Here is a 22,918-nt window from a genome sequence, read left to right on the forward strand (position 1 = left end):
TCCCCACCCACAGAATCACAGAATTGCAGAGGTTAGAAGAGACCTCTAGAGGTCGCGTCCAATCCCGCTGCTAAACAGGTTCCCTATGCAGGTCACACAGGCAGGTGTGTCGACACAGGTCTTGAGTATCTCCAGAGAAGGAGATTCCACAACCTCTCTGGGCAACCTGTTCCAGTGCTCCACCATGCTCACAGTAAAGTCCCTCCTCATGTCAGCATGAAACTTTCTGTGTTCCATTTTCTACCCGTTACCCCTTGTTCTACTGCAGCACACCACCAAAAGGAGTCCACCCACATAAACAATTATGAGATCCCCTCTCATCCTTCTCTTCTCCAGACTGAACAGTCACAAGTCCCTCACAGCGCTCAGCCTTCCCTCATATGGGAGATGCTCCAGGCCCTTATTCATCTCTGTGGCCCTCTGCTAGACTCCTTCTAGGGAGATCCTGTCTTTTTGAAGCTGGGAGCCCAGACTGGACAAAGTATTCCACATGTGGCCTCACCAGAGTAGAGGGCAGAGATCACCTCCCTCTACCTGCTGGCCAGGCTCCCAGCTTTGTATCATCAGCAAACTTGCTCAGTATGGACTCTATCCCTTCATCTAGGTCACCAGTGAAGATGATGAACAAAACCAGACGCAGCACCAACCTCTGGGGATCACCACTGGCTGCAGGCCTCCAACCAGACATGCACTGCTACCCACAACCCTCAGATTATTAAGAGCTGTAAAACTATTAGATCCTAAATTTGTATCAGAGTTGTAACTTCTTTTCCTCCAAACTTAGTTACTGTATCACCTTATAAAGACTCCATGTATTCTGGTACAAACAAAGTTATGGGTTAAAACTACTTACATCTGGTGTAGAATCACGTTCCTGAGTTCCAGGAGCACAGGCCTTCTCTTCCTCCATGTAACACACAGCTTCTTTTACCAGCAGTTGTAGCAACAGCGCTCATCCTGTCTGCAGGCTGTAGAGCATACATCCATTAGAAGACAGCATAAACAGAACCAGTATGGTTGTATGAGTCTAAAAGCCATCTAAACAGCAATGCTTAGATAGACACATCTGCAAGACTAGCTAACAACACACAACATGCTGGTAGAGGACAAAAGAGGCAATTGCTGCTGAGTTCCTTGTTCCCTAAAAGGGCAAACTACTGATTAACCCAGAGCTCACACACACAGCTGCCAAACTTCCATCAGGTGTAAAGCATAATGTTCCTTTGGCTAAAACTCTTGAGCTGTTATCAGGTGTGCAAACAAAGCAAGTCATTATGCTTCATGAAGAGAAAATGGGATCACCTGCACAACTATGGCTTTAATTAAAGTTGCTCCCAACCTTTTTTTTTTTTTTTTTTTTTTTTTTTTTTAACTCCAACAAACCATTTCCTTGGCTGTGAATCTTATGGCTTGTTTGGCCCAGTAAAGGACTGTAAATATTCAGAAGAATGTCAGGAGATGCCTGTGTGACAGCACCAAAGGACAGCAAAGTGAGCTGCATCTGTTGCTCTCTATCCGAGGAGCATACCAAATATGTTATTTTTCAGTGGAGGCTGGTCCTCTGAAAGCCTTATTCTGGAATGCATGTTTAAGAAGGCATACATGAATTTGTAAGTGAATAGCTTAAGAATTATATATTTTACAAGAGAGTACACTTAAAGCCTGAAAAAGAATAATTTTAATCTGTGATATTCTTTCACCAAGCACAACTGGTTAACTTGTGCTTGATCCTGCTGCTTTACACAGTTAATTATCTTGAATTCAGAGGGTGCTTTCCCTCCACGGTCTGTGTTTACCTGTACTGCAGGCATTGCACTGTCATCCAACCTGGCATTCACTTATTTACACTCCCATACATGTAAAAATGAGGGTAAAACTTGAAATAAACAAAATCAATATTTTGTTCATTCTGCAGGGCAAATGTATTGAAGGTATACAGTACGGACCCCTCTGGTAGCTGGCATTAGACATCTGGTCCATCCATTCCAGATCTACCTCTGTGGTATCACCTGCAGGTATGAGCCCAAGGCCTGAAACCTCACAGCAGTTGCTGGCACCCAGCCCTCCCCACACACACCAACCCATACAGCCACATACTGTGAGTCACACTCAGTCAGCTGGTCAGCACAGCTTGGTATTTGTTAGAGATCACATAGATATACATACCTTCTCTTGTTCCAGTTTTTGGCACCACATGTTCTCCTGCTGGTCAGAGCCCAGTTTCTGGCACTTATACACGCACAGGTATGCAGAACGGAGTCCTTCACCCAGAAAAATGGTCAGACATGGAGTTTAATTAGATAGGACACACTGTGCTGATCAGCCACAGGGTACAACCAGACAAGTGTGCTAAGAATCAGCTTGGATTTCCTATTTATCACTCTTCCTATGCTTATTCCTCCCTAAAAAAACACAACCTGTCCCTTTTCCTGCCTTTGGTTCCTCACCTAATCACAGTAATTACACTAATTACTGTAAGTTTAGTACTAGACCCCAGTTGATTTTCCCTCCATCCCATAAGTTACACTCCACCTTCCCAGTCTGGACAGTGCTTTGGACACCCTCTTCTGCTGAGTGTCCCCATGGCCCATGGAGGTGAAGGCCCCTTTGTGAAGCCCCAGCAAGAGTCAGGGTAAAAGCTGAGGGGCTGCCTTCTCTAGCTGTCTTATTGGGGTTTCCCTGCCTTCCCTTGTGCCCCTGGGCTCCTTGGTGGTCATGGAGACAGGACTTCTGTCACGCAGCCTGAGCAAATACTCTGCAAATAGTATCTTTCAAGTATGTCTTGTACTTTGGAATTGAGACAACTTTACTTTACAGATTTAGGACAAGAGGACTACCAAATCCCCCGAGTTCATCTGTTACTATGAAATTCAGCAGCAGATTAGTGGGTGTCCTGGTTTCAGCTGGGACAGTTATTTTTTCACTTTGTAGTGTCTGCTGTGGTGCTTTGTTTCTGCCTTGGGAGAAAAACAAATTTGATAACACACAAATGTTTTAGTTTTAGCTGAGCCAAGGATGTTTCAACTTTCCATATTGTCCTGCCAGTGAGGGGGCTGAAGGGGAAAAGGAGCTGGGAGGGGACAGTTGACCTAAGCTGGACAAAGGGATATTCCATACCATATGACATCATGGGGAAAAAACTTCATATTGACCAGGGGAGCAGTCGCTGCTCGAGGACTGGCTGGGCATCTGTTGATGAGTGGTGTGCAATTGCACTGTGCATCATTTGCTTCATAGACATACATCATTACCATTACTATTGTTATTTTCCTTTTTCTTCCTTTTCTGCCTTAGAAAACAGTTCTCAATCCACATGTTCTACTTTGTCATTTTTTTCCCCCAGTTCTCTCCCCCATTCCACTGGGAATGTGGAATGAGTGACCCTGTGGTGCTGAGCTGCTGCCGGCTTAAACCACAATGATGGGAAAACACGAAGCTCGCCAAATCGCTCACTCTGAATTGTAAGACCAAACACTGGCCATTCTTACTGTCTGTAGGAGCCAGATATCATTTCTCACATTGTCTTCATTGCTGTTTTTTTTTTTTTTTTTCTCTATCAAAACAGTACTGGTTGTAGAACAGCAGGACAGCACCCTACAAATATGCTTTTATTGAAGACTTATTTAAGAAAACTCCAGTTAACAGCCCAATGCAATCTAGAAAATACATCATCCAAAAATACCCCAAGCAAGATCACATTCATCAGACATAGAGTTTGCAAGTACTTTTCATTCATATTAAACCCAAGGCAGGGGTTGCTTTGATACTCATTCTAAAATGATAGCATTTGTTTAAATCACAACTAAAAGCCAAAAAGATAAATCACAGACTATGAAAATCTCATTTTAAGGTAAAGAACACAGACATATTAAGGAACTGACTGCAGGAATTAATAAAAGTCTCAGATTGCAAAGTATATTGCCAGCTGAGCTGTAGTGTCTGACAATTTATCCACAAGAAGATAAAAGGAAAAAAAAATGAAAACTTTACCAAAATAAGCTATCAAGTTTCTAATTACTTGGAATATTAATTTATTTGTAAAGGCATAAAATCTTCTTGTGCTGCTACAGATAAAATGTAGATAAAATTATTTATTTGATGCTCCGTGCAGATCACTCTCTCTTCTATATTAACTAATTTAAACCTGCAGACTCACCATTAAAATAAATGAAATAAGCTTAGACATGTTTATGTAACTGAGAGCAGGATATGAAGTAAAACTTGCTGGGTTTTGGCAAGTGTTTTAGTAAACAATGACATTGTAAAACATGTTCTTACTATTACTTTCATTATTTGAACTATCAAAGGTGAAAGCTGAATATTCATTTGTATGGATATCTGTACTGGCTCAATTTAGTACAGACATTTTCTTTGTTTTCTCTGAAGCACCTCTGAACTTGCTTTTCAGTCTCCTCTCCTCCTGAGGACCTTCTCCATCAAGATTCATATAGCTGTCACTACATCACTTTAAAACCTCCTTTCTAGCATGTATGTCACAGCATTCATAATGTTGGCACAGTTTGAGTCAAACAGTGAGCTGACACACCTGGTTTTAATGACAAACTGCTCTATTGCCATTGTTCCCTCTTAGCCCTGCTCCTCTCCATATTTTTCAGCTCAGTCACCTGCTGCATGTCTGCTACTCAATATCTACTTATCATTGCAAGGAGTGACCCCATTTAAAAACCAAATATTTCAGAATTAGTAAGAGTTTAGTCCTTTTATCTGAAATAGAACATCTCCTGTACCTCATGCTCTCAGTTCACCTACAGACGAATGCATCGGCTGTGACCTACTTCACCTTTTCACTGGGAAGAGGGAGCAAAACTGGATAAGGCAAAGGAGAGGTGGAGTGAACACTGACTGTGGCAAATAGCAGTGGTTTTATTCCAGCTCTGAGAGGTCAAAGCCAGTAGTGGTTCAGAGAGATCTAATGGGTATGGAGTAGACCTGAGATGGGTTGTCAGGAAGTAGAGAACTATACTAATATTACTGTGGTTACCATGGCAAATATCATTATCTAGAAAATATTTGGTAGTATGTACTCTTAGAATCTTGGTTCTGCTACAATATCAATGCATGTCTGTCACTATCTTGCACAGTATCTAACTCTGATTTACTGCAGATATTTTCAAAATTGCATGCAAATTATTCAAAGTTCATGGAGTAACTCCAGAATTATTCCAGTATAGCATGGAGAACAGCTCAGTTCATAAAGAAATATATTTTTCAAAATGAGAAGTGTCTTAGTCGGCAGTACATTAGGGCTGATACTTATACCTTGTCCTATAACTGTGTGTGTGTGTGTGTGTGTGTATTACAGTTATACTTCTTTCATGCAGGAATGCTTTCTTTCAGTCAGTAAGTTCCTGAAGGTACCACCTGGTTATTCCATACTTAGGATATATCAATGGCCCATGGCTTATAGGTTCCAGGTTTATCTTTTGGAATCTGAAAGAATGTAAAGAAAACATAATTTTGCTAAGTGGAAAGAAAATCTTAAATTCACAAATGCGTCTTCCTTTTCATCCATTTCAATGTCATTGCATGAACAAATCCACTCTTTTTCACATAATAAAGATCTGCGAAATCAACCAACTTGCCTCTAGTCAACTGTGAACAGTTAATTAAGGACATCTCTCCATAGCACATGTGAGCCCACTGCCTGAAAGTTTCAGGTTACTCATAGGAGGAACTGATATATGAAATTCAGTTGTACAACATGATTTAATGGAACTGCATTAAATTCCAGAGGCCATGAAGTCTGCAAGGAAATCCTAAATTTCAGAGGGCAGAGATAGAATGTCAACTCCTGATGACAAGATAAAAAGGTCATCTTCATTTAAACTCTAAGTAGTTAACAAGTGTATGCACAACACCTAGATGACAAAGGTTCTTGATTGTGGTTATGATTTCTATTAATATGAGAAATTCTATCAATGTGAAATACTTGATCACTGTGTATCGTGTGCAAAAGGAAGCAGAAGTGAATGGATGTGGAATTCACAGTTCCAAGCTCTAGTTAGGATGAGGTCAGAATGTCTCCAGCTGGCTGCCATTGAAAGAGATAGTAGCCTGCAGGTTTGCCTAAGTCAACTTCTGTCCCTTTTCATAGAGAAATTTGCAGCCTATGTTAGAACAGTTTTTCAAACCCAGCTTCGTGGGCCTTTTGATTAGACTTCCAATAGTGAAATATTGGCTTAGTGTGTGGTACCTCTTTTTTTAATTTGAAAACTGTATTAGAAATAGTGTGTGATTTCTGGAATACCAGAAGATTTGCAGATACCCAGAGAAGATCTGAAAGCAGCCCCGTTTAGATTTTATACCAGAAATGTGTCCCTGATGTTCTGCACAGGCTAAGGACTTCTGGCTCCTCAGATCTACCAAAAAATCCCTTGGGTCAAAACACAGCAGCTCTTGTTCTCAGCAGGGTAGTAACTGAAATTGAATGCTAAATTAAAGAATCTTGGCACAGTCTGGTCTGGTATTTCCCTATTTCCCTATCTGCAAAATACTCACCTCGTTCACTTTCTGACTGGACACAGACCGTGGTGATAAAGGCTGCAAAACCTTTGCTATTAATCTAATCATTGTTCCCATGCTTTATTCCTTTCATTTTGTTTTATTCCTCTTTTTTTCTCTTCAGCTTATAAACAATCAGAAATCTGGGGCAAGTGACAACGTATTACACAACACCTGGAAAACCTGCTGAAGTAGCCTAAAACTATTAAGTCAGAAAACAATGTGGTCATTCCTCTCTTCTCCTTTGTGAATAAATTTTTTTGTGTGATCATCATTGGCTTGGACAGACAGGGGATTTAAGTTGGCTCCTGCCTCAGTCTCACAAAAAGAAGCATACTCCAACAGCTACTGTTCTGTTCTGCCAACTCCTAGTGAGAGAAGGGCAAGATGCAAGAAGTGTGGATTAAAGATCCTACTCTGGAAAGAAAGCAGAGAGCATAGATGGCTATCCAAGTAATTTCAGCGACTAGCGGAAATTTAGATAGAAGTACACAGTCAAACCTTTTGGTTGCCTGTTCTATTAGAGAAAATATTAGAAGATAAGATTATGTCAAAAACAGCCAGAGCTGGCTTTACGTTGCAGCTGCTGACTGGGAAGCTCTACAGTTCTCAAACTCAGATATCAAAACTACAAGAAATTACAGTACCTGAGATAGGCAGAAAATAGGTCTTTTGCATGTTTACTGAAAGCATGTAGTATGCCAAGGCTCACAGCACTTGTAATCTTAGCTAGAAGTGCATTGTACAATGGGGAGAGCCATTGCCAGCCTCAGCCTTTTCATAAAAATCACGGATACACTCACTGAAGTAGCTCCAGGAATACTTATCAGATCATGACACAGAGAATGAGCTTATATGATGTAACAGGGACCTAGACAGTTCAGGCCTCTGCAGTGAATACTTCAAATTTGCACCCTCAGATTCTGCGTATGCCACTGTCACCAGGGTTGCTTGCATGAAACCATACCTAGAACTCAAATGTTGTATTTGGGAGTGTTCTTGTGCAATTAGTCTATATTTTAACTCCACGTTATTACAAGACCTGGATCCATATTTCCGTCTTCCTCTTTTTTAAGGAAGAAAGGTAGGAAACTGGGGTACAAGGTTCAGAGTGAAACTAGCATAGATTGGAAGCTTTGAACTAGTGGTGAAGCATACCTACTGTGTCTAGACACAGTCATATTTCCTCACAGAGATGCAAATTAAGTGGCACTAAAGACAAACTCAGACCATAATCTCAGAAGTATTTTAAAGGGCCCTTAAATTAATTACATTGAAATTTTCGCTTCTGAGGAAAAGGGACAGATACCTCAGAGTTTTGGAGTGTTGCTAACTCTGGCCACCCATTCATATTACAGCTGAGAAAAGTGTCACTGATGAAATAAAATGCATAACTCTGCTAATTGTGGCATCCTGAAGAATAGAGATGTGGCTCTGGCACTGATCAGACTATGTGCACTATGTCTATCCAGGTTAAAGAGGAGTACTGAGGAGGTAGCTAGCTCACAAAAGGAATGGAAATACTGTTACCATCTTAGTAAAGATATCATCACAGGCCATACGAATCCGCTCAACAGTCAAGGGGCTGTTCAGTGTGAAGTCCAGGGGTAGTCCTCTTTCTTTCCGTGCAGCAGCCACTGCATCACGTATTGCAAAAAACACTGAACTGCCCAGGAAAAATCCAGCCTCACCCACGCCCTGGTAGAGGAAAGAGACAGCTGGAGAGATGGGCTTAAAAACTAACAGCAGAGTTGAATCATTGTATATTTGCTGTAGTTATCCAAACTATACTAACTCGCGCTAGCTTTGTATTTAGTCAAGTCCAGCATATACACATTGAGCAGCTCTACTCATATCTCTGAGAGCTTTCAGTTTAGAAAAACATCGAGATACAGGATTTGGCTAGTGAGGACCATTTTAAAACTTACAGTATAGCTACACTATCAAAAAAGCTTTATGGTGTGACTTCTGTTGTCACATTATAAAGCCATGAAATAACTTACAACTGCACACATAAACTACTTGTTCTATATCTAAGTGGTCATACTGAGGAATAAAGTCCCCTTTAGCCCCCCCTCCTGCACAGATAAAGTCTGTGCCATCTACACCTGATATTGTGTTCCTTGTCTCTGTTTTCTTCATGTGGAACAGTTTGTTTACCCTTTAATACCAGGGAAGAATATAAGCACCTGGAGTGGACTTTCTTCTGAAAATTCTTATTCCTTTATCTAGATTCAAGGCTGTAACAGTGGGCACTCCTGTATTTCAGTAGCCAGAGGCTTCCTCCAATTTCCCCTTTGATTTTAAGTGCTTTTGTTTTGAGGCTACAAACTGGATTCTCAGAGGATAATATTCCCTTAAAACACAACAGCAGGTGCTCTGCAATGCCTAATGGAAGAACTAGACTCTATTCCTGTATCTATGATAGATTTTCCGTATGATTCTAGAAAGTCATTCAACCTCTCATCTCACGACTTCTCCACTTTTAAAAAGGATCACAGTATTTCCTTCTTCCATCCTTCCTCCTCTTAGGCACTTTAAATTCTTCAAGATGGATTCTTTTGCTCTGAATGCATTGCACAGCAACAAGGAACAAAAAAGGGTTTCAATTTTGATTAGGATGTTTAAGTGCTACTGTACTGCAAAGAAATCAGGAGGAAAATGAATAAAAAAGCTCAGAACAACAGTGCTTCATCATTTGGATAATCTTTAAGCACCGAATCAGAAACTGGAATTACTTCAAGGAAAAAAGTATCTACCATACTATACAGCCACTGAAGGTTTTGCAGCAGAATTGCCTTGTTTGCTTGCAAACAAGGTTTGGTATGCCTACCTTGGAAGAATAGATAGCAATTGAGTTGCATGAATTTGGCAGTAAATAGACATGGAATTGCTCAGGAATGTCACAAACCGCAGGGATCTTGTATGTATCTGGACTAAGAGTAAGCTGCTCTCCTTCGGGGGAAAAGTAGATTTCTTCTAATGTGTAAAGACCAACCCCCTGAATGAAGGCCCCTTCAATCTGAACAAAGAAAAAAAAAAAGTTAAACACTTACAACTCATTCAGGCATTTTAAAAAGACAAAAACATACATAGAATTAGACCTTCTGAGATTACACATAAACTGGAATCTTTCCTTCCAAAATCAGATGTTAGCCAACAGAGACTGAAATAGGGCCTATGTGTCCTCATCTGACTTACACAAATATTTCCATTGGCTCAAGTTCTACTCTTCTTTATTCCTGGCTAAATTCACCGTAACTAGTGCAGTTACCTCTGATTTGCTTTGGCAAAACTGAGTCAAGCATAATCTATTAACTTAAAGCTTATTGTTCACAGGAATGCGATGAGGAGATATTTGCTCAGGGTCTATGACATAAATAGTCTGTCCAGTCTGTTATTTTCTTATAAAGATTTGTGGATAGCTAAGGAATTCATTATAGAGAAACAATCTGTCAGACACAAATAGCTGATAAATTGGTTATGAAGAGAAAGTCACAAAGAAAGGCAATCTAAAGTGGTGGAGGACAACTGCTGAGGAGACCTCTGGGCCATCACAGTACTTGATATAAATAAACACTGCTGCAAGATGAACATAGCATTGAACTGCTAGTAAAGAATGATTTGATATATTTGAAAATCCTTGAATGTGCAGAATAATCATTTAGACAAAGAACATGTATATAAGGATGAGCCTGTAATAGGATAAATGAACAGGGTACGAAAAGTTTTTTAAATTTAAGTCAGATTCTTAGGAGTGTTTTCTTTGATTCTGCAAAGAAATGACAACTTTTTTTTTTTTTTTTTTTTTTTTACATTTCTGAGTTCACCACTACTTTCTTATTTATAAACTATTAGTGTCACTGCTTTTGTTATTTAGTTTATCTGCAGGTGTAGATAGTTCAAGAAAGGTCTGTTCCATGTCCACAACTTTTTCCATGAAGTTGAAGTCAGCAGTACCCTGCAGGTGGCTGAGATTTAGCCCTCTCAATAATTCTAGGCTAGAGTAAACTGATCAGGAAAATTCACAAGTTGGTTCAGGGTGCTGATCTACAACATATTTCCAAGTGAGGTCCAATGGTTCTTCTTCTCTTAACACTTCTCAAATATAAGAAAAAATAAGATATAGAAAACTTAACCTAGTATTTTTTATAGCTGCAAATAAAAACAAGCAGTACATCTATTTAGTCCAGCCTCCTTGATCACTAATGCACAGCATGTCTTAGGCTTTGGTGGACATTAATATAACCAGTAGTAGCAATCTTTTAGATATAAAGAGGGATGTGCACTAATATTTGATAAAAAACTGTAAAAGTACATACCTGTCCTATATCTATAGCTGGATTTATGCTAAAAGAGGCATCCATCACAATGTCTGTCCTAATGTTCTGTTAAACAAATAAAAGGTGCTATAAAGTTATATTTAAAATACACAACAACAAAGGGATGCTAAGCAATATATAGTCTCACTCATTACAGATATGTAACAACAGGTGGTATTACAAATTTACTCTGAAACATGAGAGCTACTTGAGACAGGCTATGCTGATAGAGAGCTCATCCATATGATTCATTTTTTTATGACTGTCTGAAACTTGCAATGTAATGTGCACATCCAATGCATAACAAGATGATAATGAATTCAAGAACAGATTTGTCGCTTGCTCTCTGACAGAAACTTAATTGCTTGAAGTGACATTTAGCCATTTTCCATGCTTTGGAGTGTGGAAGCACTGACACCTGTGAGGAAGTTCCTTACGTAGAGAGAAGGGCACAGAGAAAAGTGTCTACTGGGTTTTCTTACATGAAGACCAGTGGCTTTTGCTTCTAAATTCTAGCTTGCGTAGCTTGACCAGGTTCAGAGTCCAGTGACTTTGGCATCTAGTTCCACATGGGGTACTACACAGATGAGTTACTATAGACAAATGTGATTCCCCAGCAGCCATGAAGACATTGGACTGGGGCTCCATCCCAACCTGCTGAAAGCTGTCCATGGACTAAATTCTCACTGCAACAGATCACATTATGTGATAGTGACTTTTCCTGTTTTAAATGTAGCTCTGTCAAAAATAGGCTGTAATTAATGATTTGGACTTGTGCTACTGAAAAGCTAACTTGTAGGAAGATGTCCACAGGGTCTAATTGAATTTCAAAGCCATCGTAGATAATAGAAACATTAGATCTTTTTTATTTTCTATTGTTCTCATATACTTCCTTAATCTTCTTTTAACAACAGATTTTATCAAAGAATAGGATGAACAAATTATAAAGGATTCTGTAGCCATTTATTGTCATGCTGTTTCTCTATTCTTAGTCAAAAGAGCAAGAGGAAAAAAAAGTCACATGAATGTAATGAAAGTGGCCACTACCTTGTGTGCTCCTGTAAGGCAGTCAATTTCTACTTCAGAACAGGCAGCTCCATAGAGAAAATATGGGAATGCATGGCCTTTCTTTGTTTTCCAGTTCATGTCTGTCACATAACCTCTAGAGGAAACAAAAACATCCCTCAGATAATATGAATTTGATCAAGACACCCTTCTTCCACTATCCTCATTCTCATGAATAATGCTTGTTGAGATCACTATGGGAACCATTTAAGATGAGAAGTAAACTCTGTAAATGACCTATTTTCATAGGATCCTCATAGTCAAAGACAATCTAGAGTACTGTACACTGATAAATATCTGTTGCATTGAATACTTTGGGAAATTAAGAATGTTGCAGTCATGATGGTTATCAAGTCAAATCCTTGTGGGTTTCCTGTATTCTATTGTAGTTGGCCTTGAAGAAGACCCTGTGTACCCACCTTCAAATCTTTTATATCCCTGCATAGCTAGCCAAGGTTGAAAAGATGACTTCCTGTTGTGTAAACAATGCAGCTTGACCCAGGCATGGTTTGTGTGCTGCATCTGATATGGCCTTGAGAAGACTGAGTGGGGACAGTTTTATCCTGTCTGTATCATATTGCCAAAATGGCATTTCTGATTAAAAGATTAACAGCTTTCCTTACTTGAAATAGCCAGTAGCTGAAAGGCTGATGCTCTTCTTGTGAGCTTCACTGATCTGTAAAAGGCACACTTATTATTAGACAGAAAATTTTAAAAATCTTTCTGATATTCTTTATCGTATTTAAAGAAAAAATGAAACTTAAAAAATTTGTTTAAAGAAAATGGAAGCCTAAGTAAAAGCTTTACATTTCCTAGTGTCCTGAACAGGTCTCTAGGAAGGGACACATTGCAAAAGACAACCTAAATCTGTCCAGATTTACTAGGGCATTGTGTTACACCACTTGCTTTTCTACAGTTTCTTCTCTCTCTTCCAGTTTACTTTGCAGAGAGGCTCCTTTCTGCCCCCAGAACAATGGCAGGCGTGACACTGTATCCATGGTTTCATCATAATTTAGTAGCAAGAAACAAAGAGACACTTACCCAGTCTTCCCATTTGCCTTTAGGATTATTTCTTCGGATAGGGTCCAGACGCTTCCAAAGGATTTGACAAGCATCCTAGAGAAGAAGTTAAGCACCACAAAACCAAATCTATCGGCTGTTTTCTATTTTCAAAGAAATACAAATGCTTTCCTGGTGAAGTTAGTTTGTCAAATGCTTCATCAACAAGTTCTGTTTTTACTCTCACTTGATAATTGCTCAAAGAAAGGCTGATTTGGATTAGCAAATTCATTCTGTAGTTCAGAATTCTCTTCATCTAGTTACAGTTTCTTTCCTCTGCTAGCAGCCAGCTACAAAGCAGCACTTGTTCACACACTAGGCAGCTGTTGAAATCATAAACAAAGAGAAGACAGGGGACCTGATTCCCCTTCTGTCTTGATTCACTACATCTACCAGTGTGAATGATTTCTTTTGAAATAAATGAAAGAAGAATTGATCCCAAAGTACCTAAGTGGATAAGAGTGATTAATTTTAATTTTAATTAATTTAGGCACTATTTTAAAAGTGCCTAATGTGTATCTTATGATAAATTTTCCTTTAAATTTTGTTCATATGTTCAGAATAAATTGAAAATCCATAATTTTCTCTAGAGTAAACCTGAGAAAAACCAAAGTTTGTACATCTGATAAGCTTTAAAGCTACTCTTTTTAGCAATGTTTCTATTATTTGCCTTACTTTAAACTGTGCATATAAATTAAACTAGCAACAGAAGCTTTGAGATAAAAGAACTGATGCTTTTTGAAAGCTGCTCAAAAATAAAGATGAAATTATGAATTGTCAAAGGGAATTCATTATTTAACAGAACGAATGATCATGGGAAAAAAATAGTAGTAAGTCTAACCTGTACTGCTCTTGCATTGATTTCTGTCCCTACTGATCCTGCTGTGTATTTGCCATTAGGTACAGTTGTTGAGCTTGTTTCACAGAAGTGTATATATGACAGTGGTATCTTCAGTTCACGGCTGGCAATCTGTAATAAAATTAAATAAAAGGATATCCAGTCCTACTTGAAGAGACAGTCTGAAATCAGGAAAAATAAGGCACAGTCATTCATGTCTCTCTATATATGCACACAGAGAAGTGATCTAATTCAAAGTAATGTTGTAAATAGGACAATACTGAAGTCCTCCTTGACAATTATTCTGTAATACAAATAATTTATTAGTAAATTCAGATACTAGAAGATAGGATAAAATAATACAATGCAATACCATATGTTTTGCCATTAATTAATTGCTCTATTTAATCAGGTTTTGGTTTTATATATATACATATACATATATATTTCAACCAAGATTTAACAATAAATCATTAATCCTCATGGATTTTCAAATCTTCTTTTTATCTTTTCCTTTCTATGTCGTTTCAAACAGCTTTGTTAGCTTGTTTTCACACTTCACTGTTTTTCAGCATTCTAACATTTCAATAACATTCAACTGATTTTGAAGGAATGATCTCATTTTTGCTCCAAAAGTAAATATTTAGCACATGGTTTTGTATATCACTGTTTGCACCTGAGTGCATAAAAACGGACTGATGTTGCCATCAGTTGCAAAGTTACAGTTTCTCAGTAGTTTAGCTCCTTCTGCAAAAAAAAACTGTTGAATTCTTTTTGCACGTTTTCTCTGTGCCTTAGCCATCCTGGTATCAGTGAGGAATATCACAAAGATGTTCAGCTACTATCCTCACCTTGAAAGATTACATTGATTATAGCTTATATTTTTCCCAAGATTTGTTTTCACCAGTAACTCTGAAGCAACAACTCAAAGTTAAACTTATCTTTCTTACTGAAACAAAATTTGTTGCACATCTGAGTGTCATCCATCTTTTTGGCTCAGTTATCTTGTTGCATTTACTCTCAGATGGCAACTCTTACTCACCTGTAACATCTTAGTGTGAATTCCTTGTCCAAGTTCAATGCCACCATGAGTTACTAGTACAGACCCATCTAAGTAGATATGGACAAGAGCACCAGCCTAAAGGAAAGATATGGAAATGTGATAATTCTCTTACTGTACTGAAACAAGAAGGTGCATAAGAAGGGGAACAAGGTAAAAAAAGATTTATTTCATAAGAATCAGTATATTACCAAGAACAAGGATAAATTCTCCAGTAGTCTGACAATAAATTTCACCACTCAAGAGCAGGATGGTTCTAAATGAGCTAGCAGTTACTAAGAGGAGTTCTGTAGGGATCACAGTAATTAGTTTATATTACAGAAAATCCTATCTGTTTTCTTGTGAAACTGAGAACATAAATATACTGGCTCTAGTTATATGTGAAGCCCCAGATCCACTGAAACAAAGAAGTTGTGATGAAAGTAATCACACAAGCCACTCACTCTTATGAAGGAATAATTGGATAGGAAAGAGAAATTCTGCAAATTTGCATTCTGCAGCATGGGAACAGCTCCCAGCAGTTAGAGAGCAAACAGCAGAGCCTGAGAGGTGTTATGAAATACCATGCCTCCAAAACTTTTTTTTTTTTTTCATGTTATTAATTTTACATTGAGAAATAATAGTCACGTGATCTTTTTGGTGTCAACTTGTGACATTTGCAATCAGGTAACATTTTGCTAATGTCAGTCAGTCTCAGTGACAGAGACCACAGCAAACAATAAACCCATTCTCTATGATTTAAATCTAGACCTTCAATCAGCACAACGCCTGACCTTTACTTTGAATGGTTTGGTTAACTGTAATTGTTATTTATGCCTTTTACTGATCTTTTGTATCAAATGAACTGTGATCTCTAGGTTCAATGCTTACCATGAGAATGTTATTGAAAGAATTATATGAATCTCTCTTTAAACACTTAATCTACAAATTTGTCCAGAAACAATCATGAGATGCAGCAAACAGCAGAGATATGAACAACATGTGTTTACTTTTTCATGCATTGCACCTCCATAAGCAAACCACAGTATTTGTTCATTTAACCTGGAACCCACTTGAGAAAGGTTCAGGGTATGAATTAAAAACAAACAAACAAACATGCCAAAAACAAAACAAAACCACACGCACACACAGAAACCAAACCAAAAAACAACACACCACTATCACCACCAGATAAATACAAACGTGTAAAATTTTCCCAGAAGTGCTATCATCTTGAACCATAAGAAATTCCAACAGCAAGCTAGCTTATCACATAGCTGGGGCTATCTCAACTGGAGAAGTGAGCATTTCCCTCACTAGGAACCAATCTGAAGTTCCACATTTTGACAGTGAATTATTTAACTTTTTGCTGGGTAAGTATAGCAAGCTGGGAATCTGCGACCCAGATTCTGTGAGGTGATAGTCTTATATGGAGCTAACATTTCTGAAGAGGTCAGCTGGGTACAGTGATATTCTTTCTGAGAGTGAGTATACTTCAGTGGATGATACTTTGTGTCACCCTAGCTAGTAAGAATAATTTTCCCTTCCTCTCTCTCTCATGCCTGCCTATTGAGACTGCAGTTCTCCGTGGAGAAATATAGAGATCTTAGATAACAAAAGCACTATTTTGAAAGAGTTACCTGATGAAAATAGGTTGCATTAAATCCAACAGAAAATTTCATGGGAATGATGGCAATCCCTTTCTTTTTCCAGTAATTCTTCCTGTTAAACTCTTCCACCTTTGTGTTCCGGCTGTGGTAGTCAGACTTAACCAAACATTCTTTCCAACATTTCCACAGATTCTCTGCATCAAATTTTTCTTTGAAGGCTGTTCGGTTAACTCCTCTGTACATGTTTATTTCCCTAACCTAAACAGCAAATGAATTTATAAAGCGCTGAAAATAGTAATTATATAATATTATAATTATTATTATAATGTAATGACATGTTACACATTACATAATGGCATGCCATATAATATAGTAATATAATTAATATTTAACCATCTTGAATGTAATATTATATCAGTTTCTGTAAGGAAATCACTACCTAAGTGTTCTGATCTCTTCAATCAGGTAAAATGTCAGTGAACTTCAGTAGCGCCAATGCGATTGTTCACATGACAAGACTACTCAAGGCAAAGACAGCTAGTAAATCGAGATTGTAAGTAAGACTAGACAAGAATGGCAGAACAACATGGGGCTAGGTGAAAACATCAATGATAGTGAACAAGAGTACAATGGACACCCAGTAAATCTCAGGAAGACTTTTAAAAGTGGGGAGAGAAAATTCATGGCACATAAGAAAACCATTATGCCTTGTCTAGAGCTGTTTTAAGTTGACATGAGGAAATCAAAAGTGTGGAACAAGTGTGGGCTGGGAGATAAGCAGATGGATAAGTGAGAGCAGAAGTTAAGGTTAAAAAACCATTTTGGTCTTTAAAGCTATGCCTGAATCCTCTCCTGGAACGTGAAAAAGGACATAAAGCAAATGGGACAGGAAAGAGATTCAAAGAAATAAGGAAAAGACATGATGGTTAGCATCCCAGGAAAGGAAAGTTATTTATGAACCACAGTTGTGTTACACAATTACATGTGAAGAAGGGAAAGGTTGCACTAGGCTGAGCAATGTATAAGGAAAGGCTGAATGTCACAGACTGGAGAAAAACGCTGGGAAATTGCCTCTTCAGGGGAGAGAAAAGAGAAGTGGCAACTCAACTCAGTGCCTTAGCTGACAGGATCCAGCTAACTAGACTGGTGATAGATGATAGAATGAAGTTCTGACAAGCTGAAATTCAGGTAACAGCTAAATGTACACAAATTGGTAAGAAACTAGTCATAGAATGCAAGAGATTATACTAGTTTGATTGAAGCAGGACATACTAATAGCAATCATCAAATATTTTCCAACAGATCCTGGGCCAACTTTGTCCACTGTTACCTCTACTACATCAAGTATTGTTCCATAGAAGAACAGGTCTTGGATAATGTACCATTCAGCCCAGGTAAAGTTGGTAGATCTGGCCCTATAAGAACTGACTTAAGAACAAGGAGCTTCAAAAGAATTATTTTTTATTCTATATTTTATTTGGCAGTCTTAGTTATTTTACCTTCTCATGTGGTAGTCCAGTCTTGGTTGCCACAGCCACAATACAGGTCTCCACAAACAGACCTGCCTGAGGAAACCCAAATCCTCGAAAGGCAGTATTAGAAGGCAAATTAGTCTTGCAAGCATGGCCCCTGACTCGGAGATTAGGAATATTATATGCATTGTCCACTTTCAGCACAATATACTCAATCACCTGTAATATGAAATTATAGAGATTTAAATGTCTCAATTTCCTTTAAAGAAAATGGTGAAAGATTCTCAAGAGATCAATAAGATGCAATTGCTTTAAAGTGGAGCAGTACTATACTTAGGTGTACTGTTCTCTGCTGTTTTTACACTGATGTATATAAACATCATAGGAATTAGAATAGCATGAAAAGCATTACTGGGGGGAAAAAGCAGATTTCAATTTGGGGAAAATCGGTGAATAATTTTATGATAAATGGGTACCTAATAAAACTTCTTGCATCTCTGTCCTCATTCAACAGATCTGATTTTTTTTATGTCCCAAATTTTCTGTAATTAAATTTTCAATGTCCTTATTATCACCTGGCAAGAACTACTGCACTGCCTTAATGACTGCATTTCTACTTTATGGAGGCAAGAGTTGCACTTAGCAAGAACAGGAATATTCTTAAGAGAAATAAATTGGAACAAAGAGCTGTTATTTTCTTTTTGTGACCAGTTTAGCCTGTGCATGCAGTATCAGTGAAGAAGGACTTACCAGCTCAGATTCATCTTTTGTACAGCCACCATTTATATAGCATTGAAAATCTGCGGCCATTATTCTACCATCCTTCATGAATCCGACCTGTAATATTGCAACCAATACATTAGTGGTCTTTCCTCTGATGTATTTCAAACTTCTCTTTAGAAATAAGCTAACCACTTAACAAATACAGCTTGAGGTTCAGAATACAGAATGCAACGGGATTTCTTTCCACTGAATTGAAAACATAAAAACCTTTGTGGATTTCTGTTTATAGGATGGTACATGTTTGGATCTGAATACTCAAACCAAGAGCAAAATAGCACATAAAAGCTATGAATTATCAGAATGCCTCAGTTTCTCACAGAGCTATTCTCCCAGATCTAGCCACTGACCATCCTCTTATTCATGCAGAATCTGTTCACCAGAAACTGTTCACCCCTGTTTTCCATTTGAAGAGAGACTAGAAGGAAGATGACAAGACCACTAAAAAAAGTACTAATTATGATTCTGCTTATTTTATTTCCTGAAGAATTTCTTTTGTAATCATCTTCCATTCTGATGATTTCATTGCCTAAACAATAAAATAAAGTGAGCAAATAGTGCATATATCTGGCATATCAGATGTTCAGAAACATACAATAAATTTAATTTTAGTTTTGGTTTCTTCTCTAAAAAAACAGGTTCTATATTCAGTTTATTTTGTAATATTTAAATGGGAAAAATTACAGAAAACTTTAAAATAACTAGAGATCAAATTCTTAACTGATGGAAAGTCATGCAGCTCCACGAGGATTAAGAATAGGAAGATGAATGCTGTTGCTGGTTAAATTCTGCTTAGCTGCAAGGGTAAGATAAGAGTTGGGACCAATGGGGCAAGTCCTGTTTGCTTAACATAGTTAAGCAATTCCAGTAGTTTCATGCAGTAAGGGCAGTTCTTACAATTAGGTAAAACAAAAGGTAGAGGGCAAGTGTCAGACTTAGAATTTGAGAGATCAAGGTCAACATTCCTACTCTTTCTAACTTGTTCCCATTATCCCAATTTTAGGAAAAGACAGGGAAGTTATAACTACATCAAAATAAAATATGAACTCTATGTCTGTGGAAGTTATTGAAAATTCAGTGAGAAGTATAATTATTCCTCCTTTTTTATCCAAAAACATAATCTTGGTCATAAATCACAATATTTATTTTAGCTTCAAGATAGTTAGTGACTGAGTAACTGCACCAGAGTCAATATGATTAATCAATGGTTTCTTCTTCTCTAAGGCTACACCTAAGTACTGAGCTCCATTTAAGATTCGGCAGCAGAAAAATGAACTCTTAGTTATCTCTTTTCCTTATGGTTTAGCCTGGCTTCTAACACCCTACATGGGACACTTAGAGGTAACCAACATCTGAAACTGAAGTAAACACAAGCTTTTGCTACTAGCACTAACTTTGAGACTCAGAGATGATGTACGGAGAAAATAAGCTCTCTACATCTATTTCAGCCCCTCTAGCAGTAACCATAATCAGGGATCCCTGGTTAGGAATGATCCCTGCACAAATGAACCATAAACCCTTTCAACATCACCTCAACAAAGCTTGGGGCCTATTTTGTAAGTAACATTCCTCTCATCAATTTCTTTGTGAATCCCAACTGTCACAATTGTAAAAACAGCCTTAACTCTTAAGCATACATCCCATCCAATATTGATAATTATTCTAGGTTTATTAAAGTCTTACATGGCGTTAAGTGATTATTGATGTGTGACTTGATAATCAAAAGTTTGAAACACACACCAAATACAAAGCATGACCCGGTACTCATCATAGCTTAAATATCCACATAAGATTCAGAAGAAGCCATAGTCCTCTTGCTTTTACTTTCCAAAGGGTATATATGGGTTCCCTAATACAAGTCTAAGTCTATAATGGTGATTCTCATTAAAAGGTAACTGAAGTTAAATAAAACATAAGCCAAACGCTGCTTTTTTAAGAGAGCTATCATAGTACTTCAAGGCTCATGGAAATACAAGAAATCACAAATTTTATCCAAATCCTAATCCAAATTCTAGTCTTAGAAATAATGAGGCACTTTTTTCCTTCAGCAAAGCTAGTTATAAGTCAAGAGGAGAGATGACCAATTTTTGCTACCACACCCATTTCCTCATCAGGACTAGCCCTCATCTTGCTTCCTGAAGTACATGTATTAGAAAGTCCATGCATCAAAGTTACGTTGGGAAACCAAGTGCTTAACCCCTTTTCCCCAAATCCTACCCCTCAACACGTGTTTTTTTTATCCTAGTTTCTATTATAATTAGGTAATAAATACCTAGAAGAGTATGAAGTATGTATGCTATTGACATCTGTCAGTCTCAGTTCCATTCTTCTCCCATGGTTAATACAAGATCTAACAAAAAATGAAACCTTCCTCTTTTCTTTTCCCAAGCCAGTTCTAAACCTAGCCTAAACATAACCAATACCATCTTTGAAAGCAGTATCTTCAGCAAAATGAAAAGTAACACCTCGTCTATCTCAGAAATAAAGAAAATGAAAAACAACCCCCCCCCCCCCTTCTTAGCTAAGCTCTATAGCTCATCTAAGAATCAGTAGGAAAGAAACTCCTTGGACCTTCTTTATCCAAACCATACTGATTCATAAGCCCTGTTATGAAGAGTTGTAGTGTCCTCAAATCATACACCAATAATGAAAAGAAGGGTTTTGCACTTGCTAACAACAGTTGCCTAGATGGCTTCAGTGCTGGCTTCATTTATTCAGTTATTCTTAATGTTAAGGATTTAAATAAAGTCAAAAGGAAGAGTTTTCCTACTAGTTGAACTTTCCATTGAGCTGAAGAGCTGGCTTCATTTCTCAGAAGTGGCTTGTATTCAATTCTGATCTAAGCACTTTTCAAATGAGGATGTGGTAGGGCTGATGTTAGCAATGTTTTGAAAGAAAATGGACAGATAGTTTTGCTTATTATTAGACATTGTATGGACTGTAGGATTAGGAGGATAGCTGTTGTTTTTATTCATAGTATTAGGATATTTTTAGGACTGGGGCAAGGTTGGTGCTGGGTTAGTATTTCAGAAGAGGTGGAGTTTGTTTCTTGCTGCTTTTGCCAGTCAATAAAAAGATGCTAACTTATCCCAGCTGAAAATAACTGAGAAACATAACCTCTCTTGTCACTCACTTTATATTTTCCAAAGAAAGGGTGACGTCCACCAGTGATTAACATGTCCATGTCTCTTTCAAGGGCAAAGCGGACTGGGCGGCCGGTCCTAAAGTAAACATAAGTCATCTTTAATTACAGTTTATCTATGAAGATTGAAAAGACATTATATTTATATGGCCAAACTTCTAGTGGCGGCTGTAAAACAACCCATTCTATGTTTTAGTTTCTTATTGACCATCATTTTATCAACCATGCCTGCTGATACTATTAATGCTAATTCAGCAGATAAAATGTAGATTGACTGCTACAGAGACAAGGTAGAGGAACAGAGCTTTCCAGTGACTTTCCTTTAGTGTTTTAAACTGGGAGGTGCAAGAAGTGCACACATGACATGGCAAGGACATTTGAGTAGTGAAAACCTGTGGCACAAAGGGCTGATGTGAGCACACCTAATAAATCCTAACAAGGGCTTTCACTAAATACATAGAATGGAGATTCAATCCACTACACCTGAGAAAGGCCTGGTTTGTTGGGATTTGTGCAGATGAGCAATAGGAAAAACTGCATAAAGGCTTTTTTTCCACTGTCAGATGGAGAGTAAGTGAATTCTATTGCCAGAATTCAAGATTATTTTCAACCTTCTATCCAAGATTTACTGATATGGAAGATAAGCAAGATCATGTCTTCAAGCCAAAACCCCAAACAGGGTTCAGGTTTAACGTTTCTTTCTATTTCAGTCTCATAATTTCTGATTTATTTAGTTAAATCATTCATTTTACTTAGTTAGATCAACTTACTTGTTGGCTGCCACTGCTGCAATTACAGCAAAGAATGAAGGCTTAGTTATCTTTCCACCAAATGCTCCACCAACACGTTTTGTGTGACACATAATCTTGTTGGACTGGAGGTTTAAAGCTGAAGCCACTAATTTCTGCAAAAATGAAATCCGTGCTTTTACTGAGAATTATCACACATCAAAATACATTAAAACTACCTCTTTTCCATGGCTAACTATGTATTAGAAGCTAACAAGCTTACATACACATTATCCACCCCCATATCAATCTGCTCATTTTTGTCTTTGTTCAGCTTCATC

General features: G+C 37.9%; 1 protein-coding gene across 3 annotated transcripts in view; it reads right to left on the minus strand.

The window, feature by feature from the left end:
- Positions 1-937: 937 nt before the first annotated feature.
- Positions 938-22,918, minus strand: part of LOC116233971 (aldehyde oxidase 2-like) — a 50,479-nt gene continuing 28,498 nt past the window's right edge. The window contains exons 23-38 of one of the 3 annotated variants that reach the window (XM_031601207.2): positions 22,620-22,753; positions 21,841-21,928; positions 18,678-18,764; positions 17,955-18,146; positions 16,486-16,713; positions 14,849-14,944; positions 13,810-13,938; positions 12,951-13,025; positions 12,533-12,585; positions 11,892-12,006; positions 10,845-10,910; positions 9,356-9,544; positions 8,053-8,220; positions 5,330-5,451; positions 2,167-2,261; positions 938-968 (exon numbers count right to left, since the gene is read on the minus strand). In XM_031601207.2, coding sequence (XP_031457067.2) covers positions 5,398-5,451; positions 8,053-8,220; positions 9,356-9,544; positions 10,845-10,910; positions 11,892-12,006; positions 12,533-12,585; positions 12,951-13,025; positions 13,810-13,938; positions 14,849-14,944; positions 16,486-16,713; positions 17,955-18,146; positions 18,678-18,764; positions 21,841-21,928; positions 22,620-22,753 — 1,674 coding nt within the window. In that variant the 3' untranslated portion in view covers positions 938-968; positions 2,167-2,261; positions 5,330-5,397. Of the gene's footprint in view, positions 969-2,166; positions 2,262-5,329; positions 5,452-8,052; positions 8,221-8,982; positions 9,545-10,844; positions 10,911-11,326; positions 11,531-11,891; positions 12,007-12,532; positions 12,586-12,950; positions 13,026-13,809; positions 13,939-14,848; positions 14,945-16,485; positions 16,714-17,954; positions 18,147-18,677; positions 18,765-21,840; positions 21,929-22,619; positions 22,754-22,918 lie in introns of those variants that run through there. The other 2 variants (XM_090144210.1, XM_090144211.1) reach the window with 2 other exon arrangements.

This window comes from Phasianus colchicus, chromosome 7, assembly GCF_987193195.1.
Source record: "Phasianus colchicus chromosome 7, bPhaCol1.hap1.1, whole genome shotgun sequence".
In the NCBI taxonomy this organism is placed as follows: domain Eukaryota; kingdom Metazoa; phylum Chordata; class Aves; order Galliformes; family Phasianidae; genus Phasianus; species Phasianus colchicus.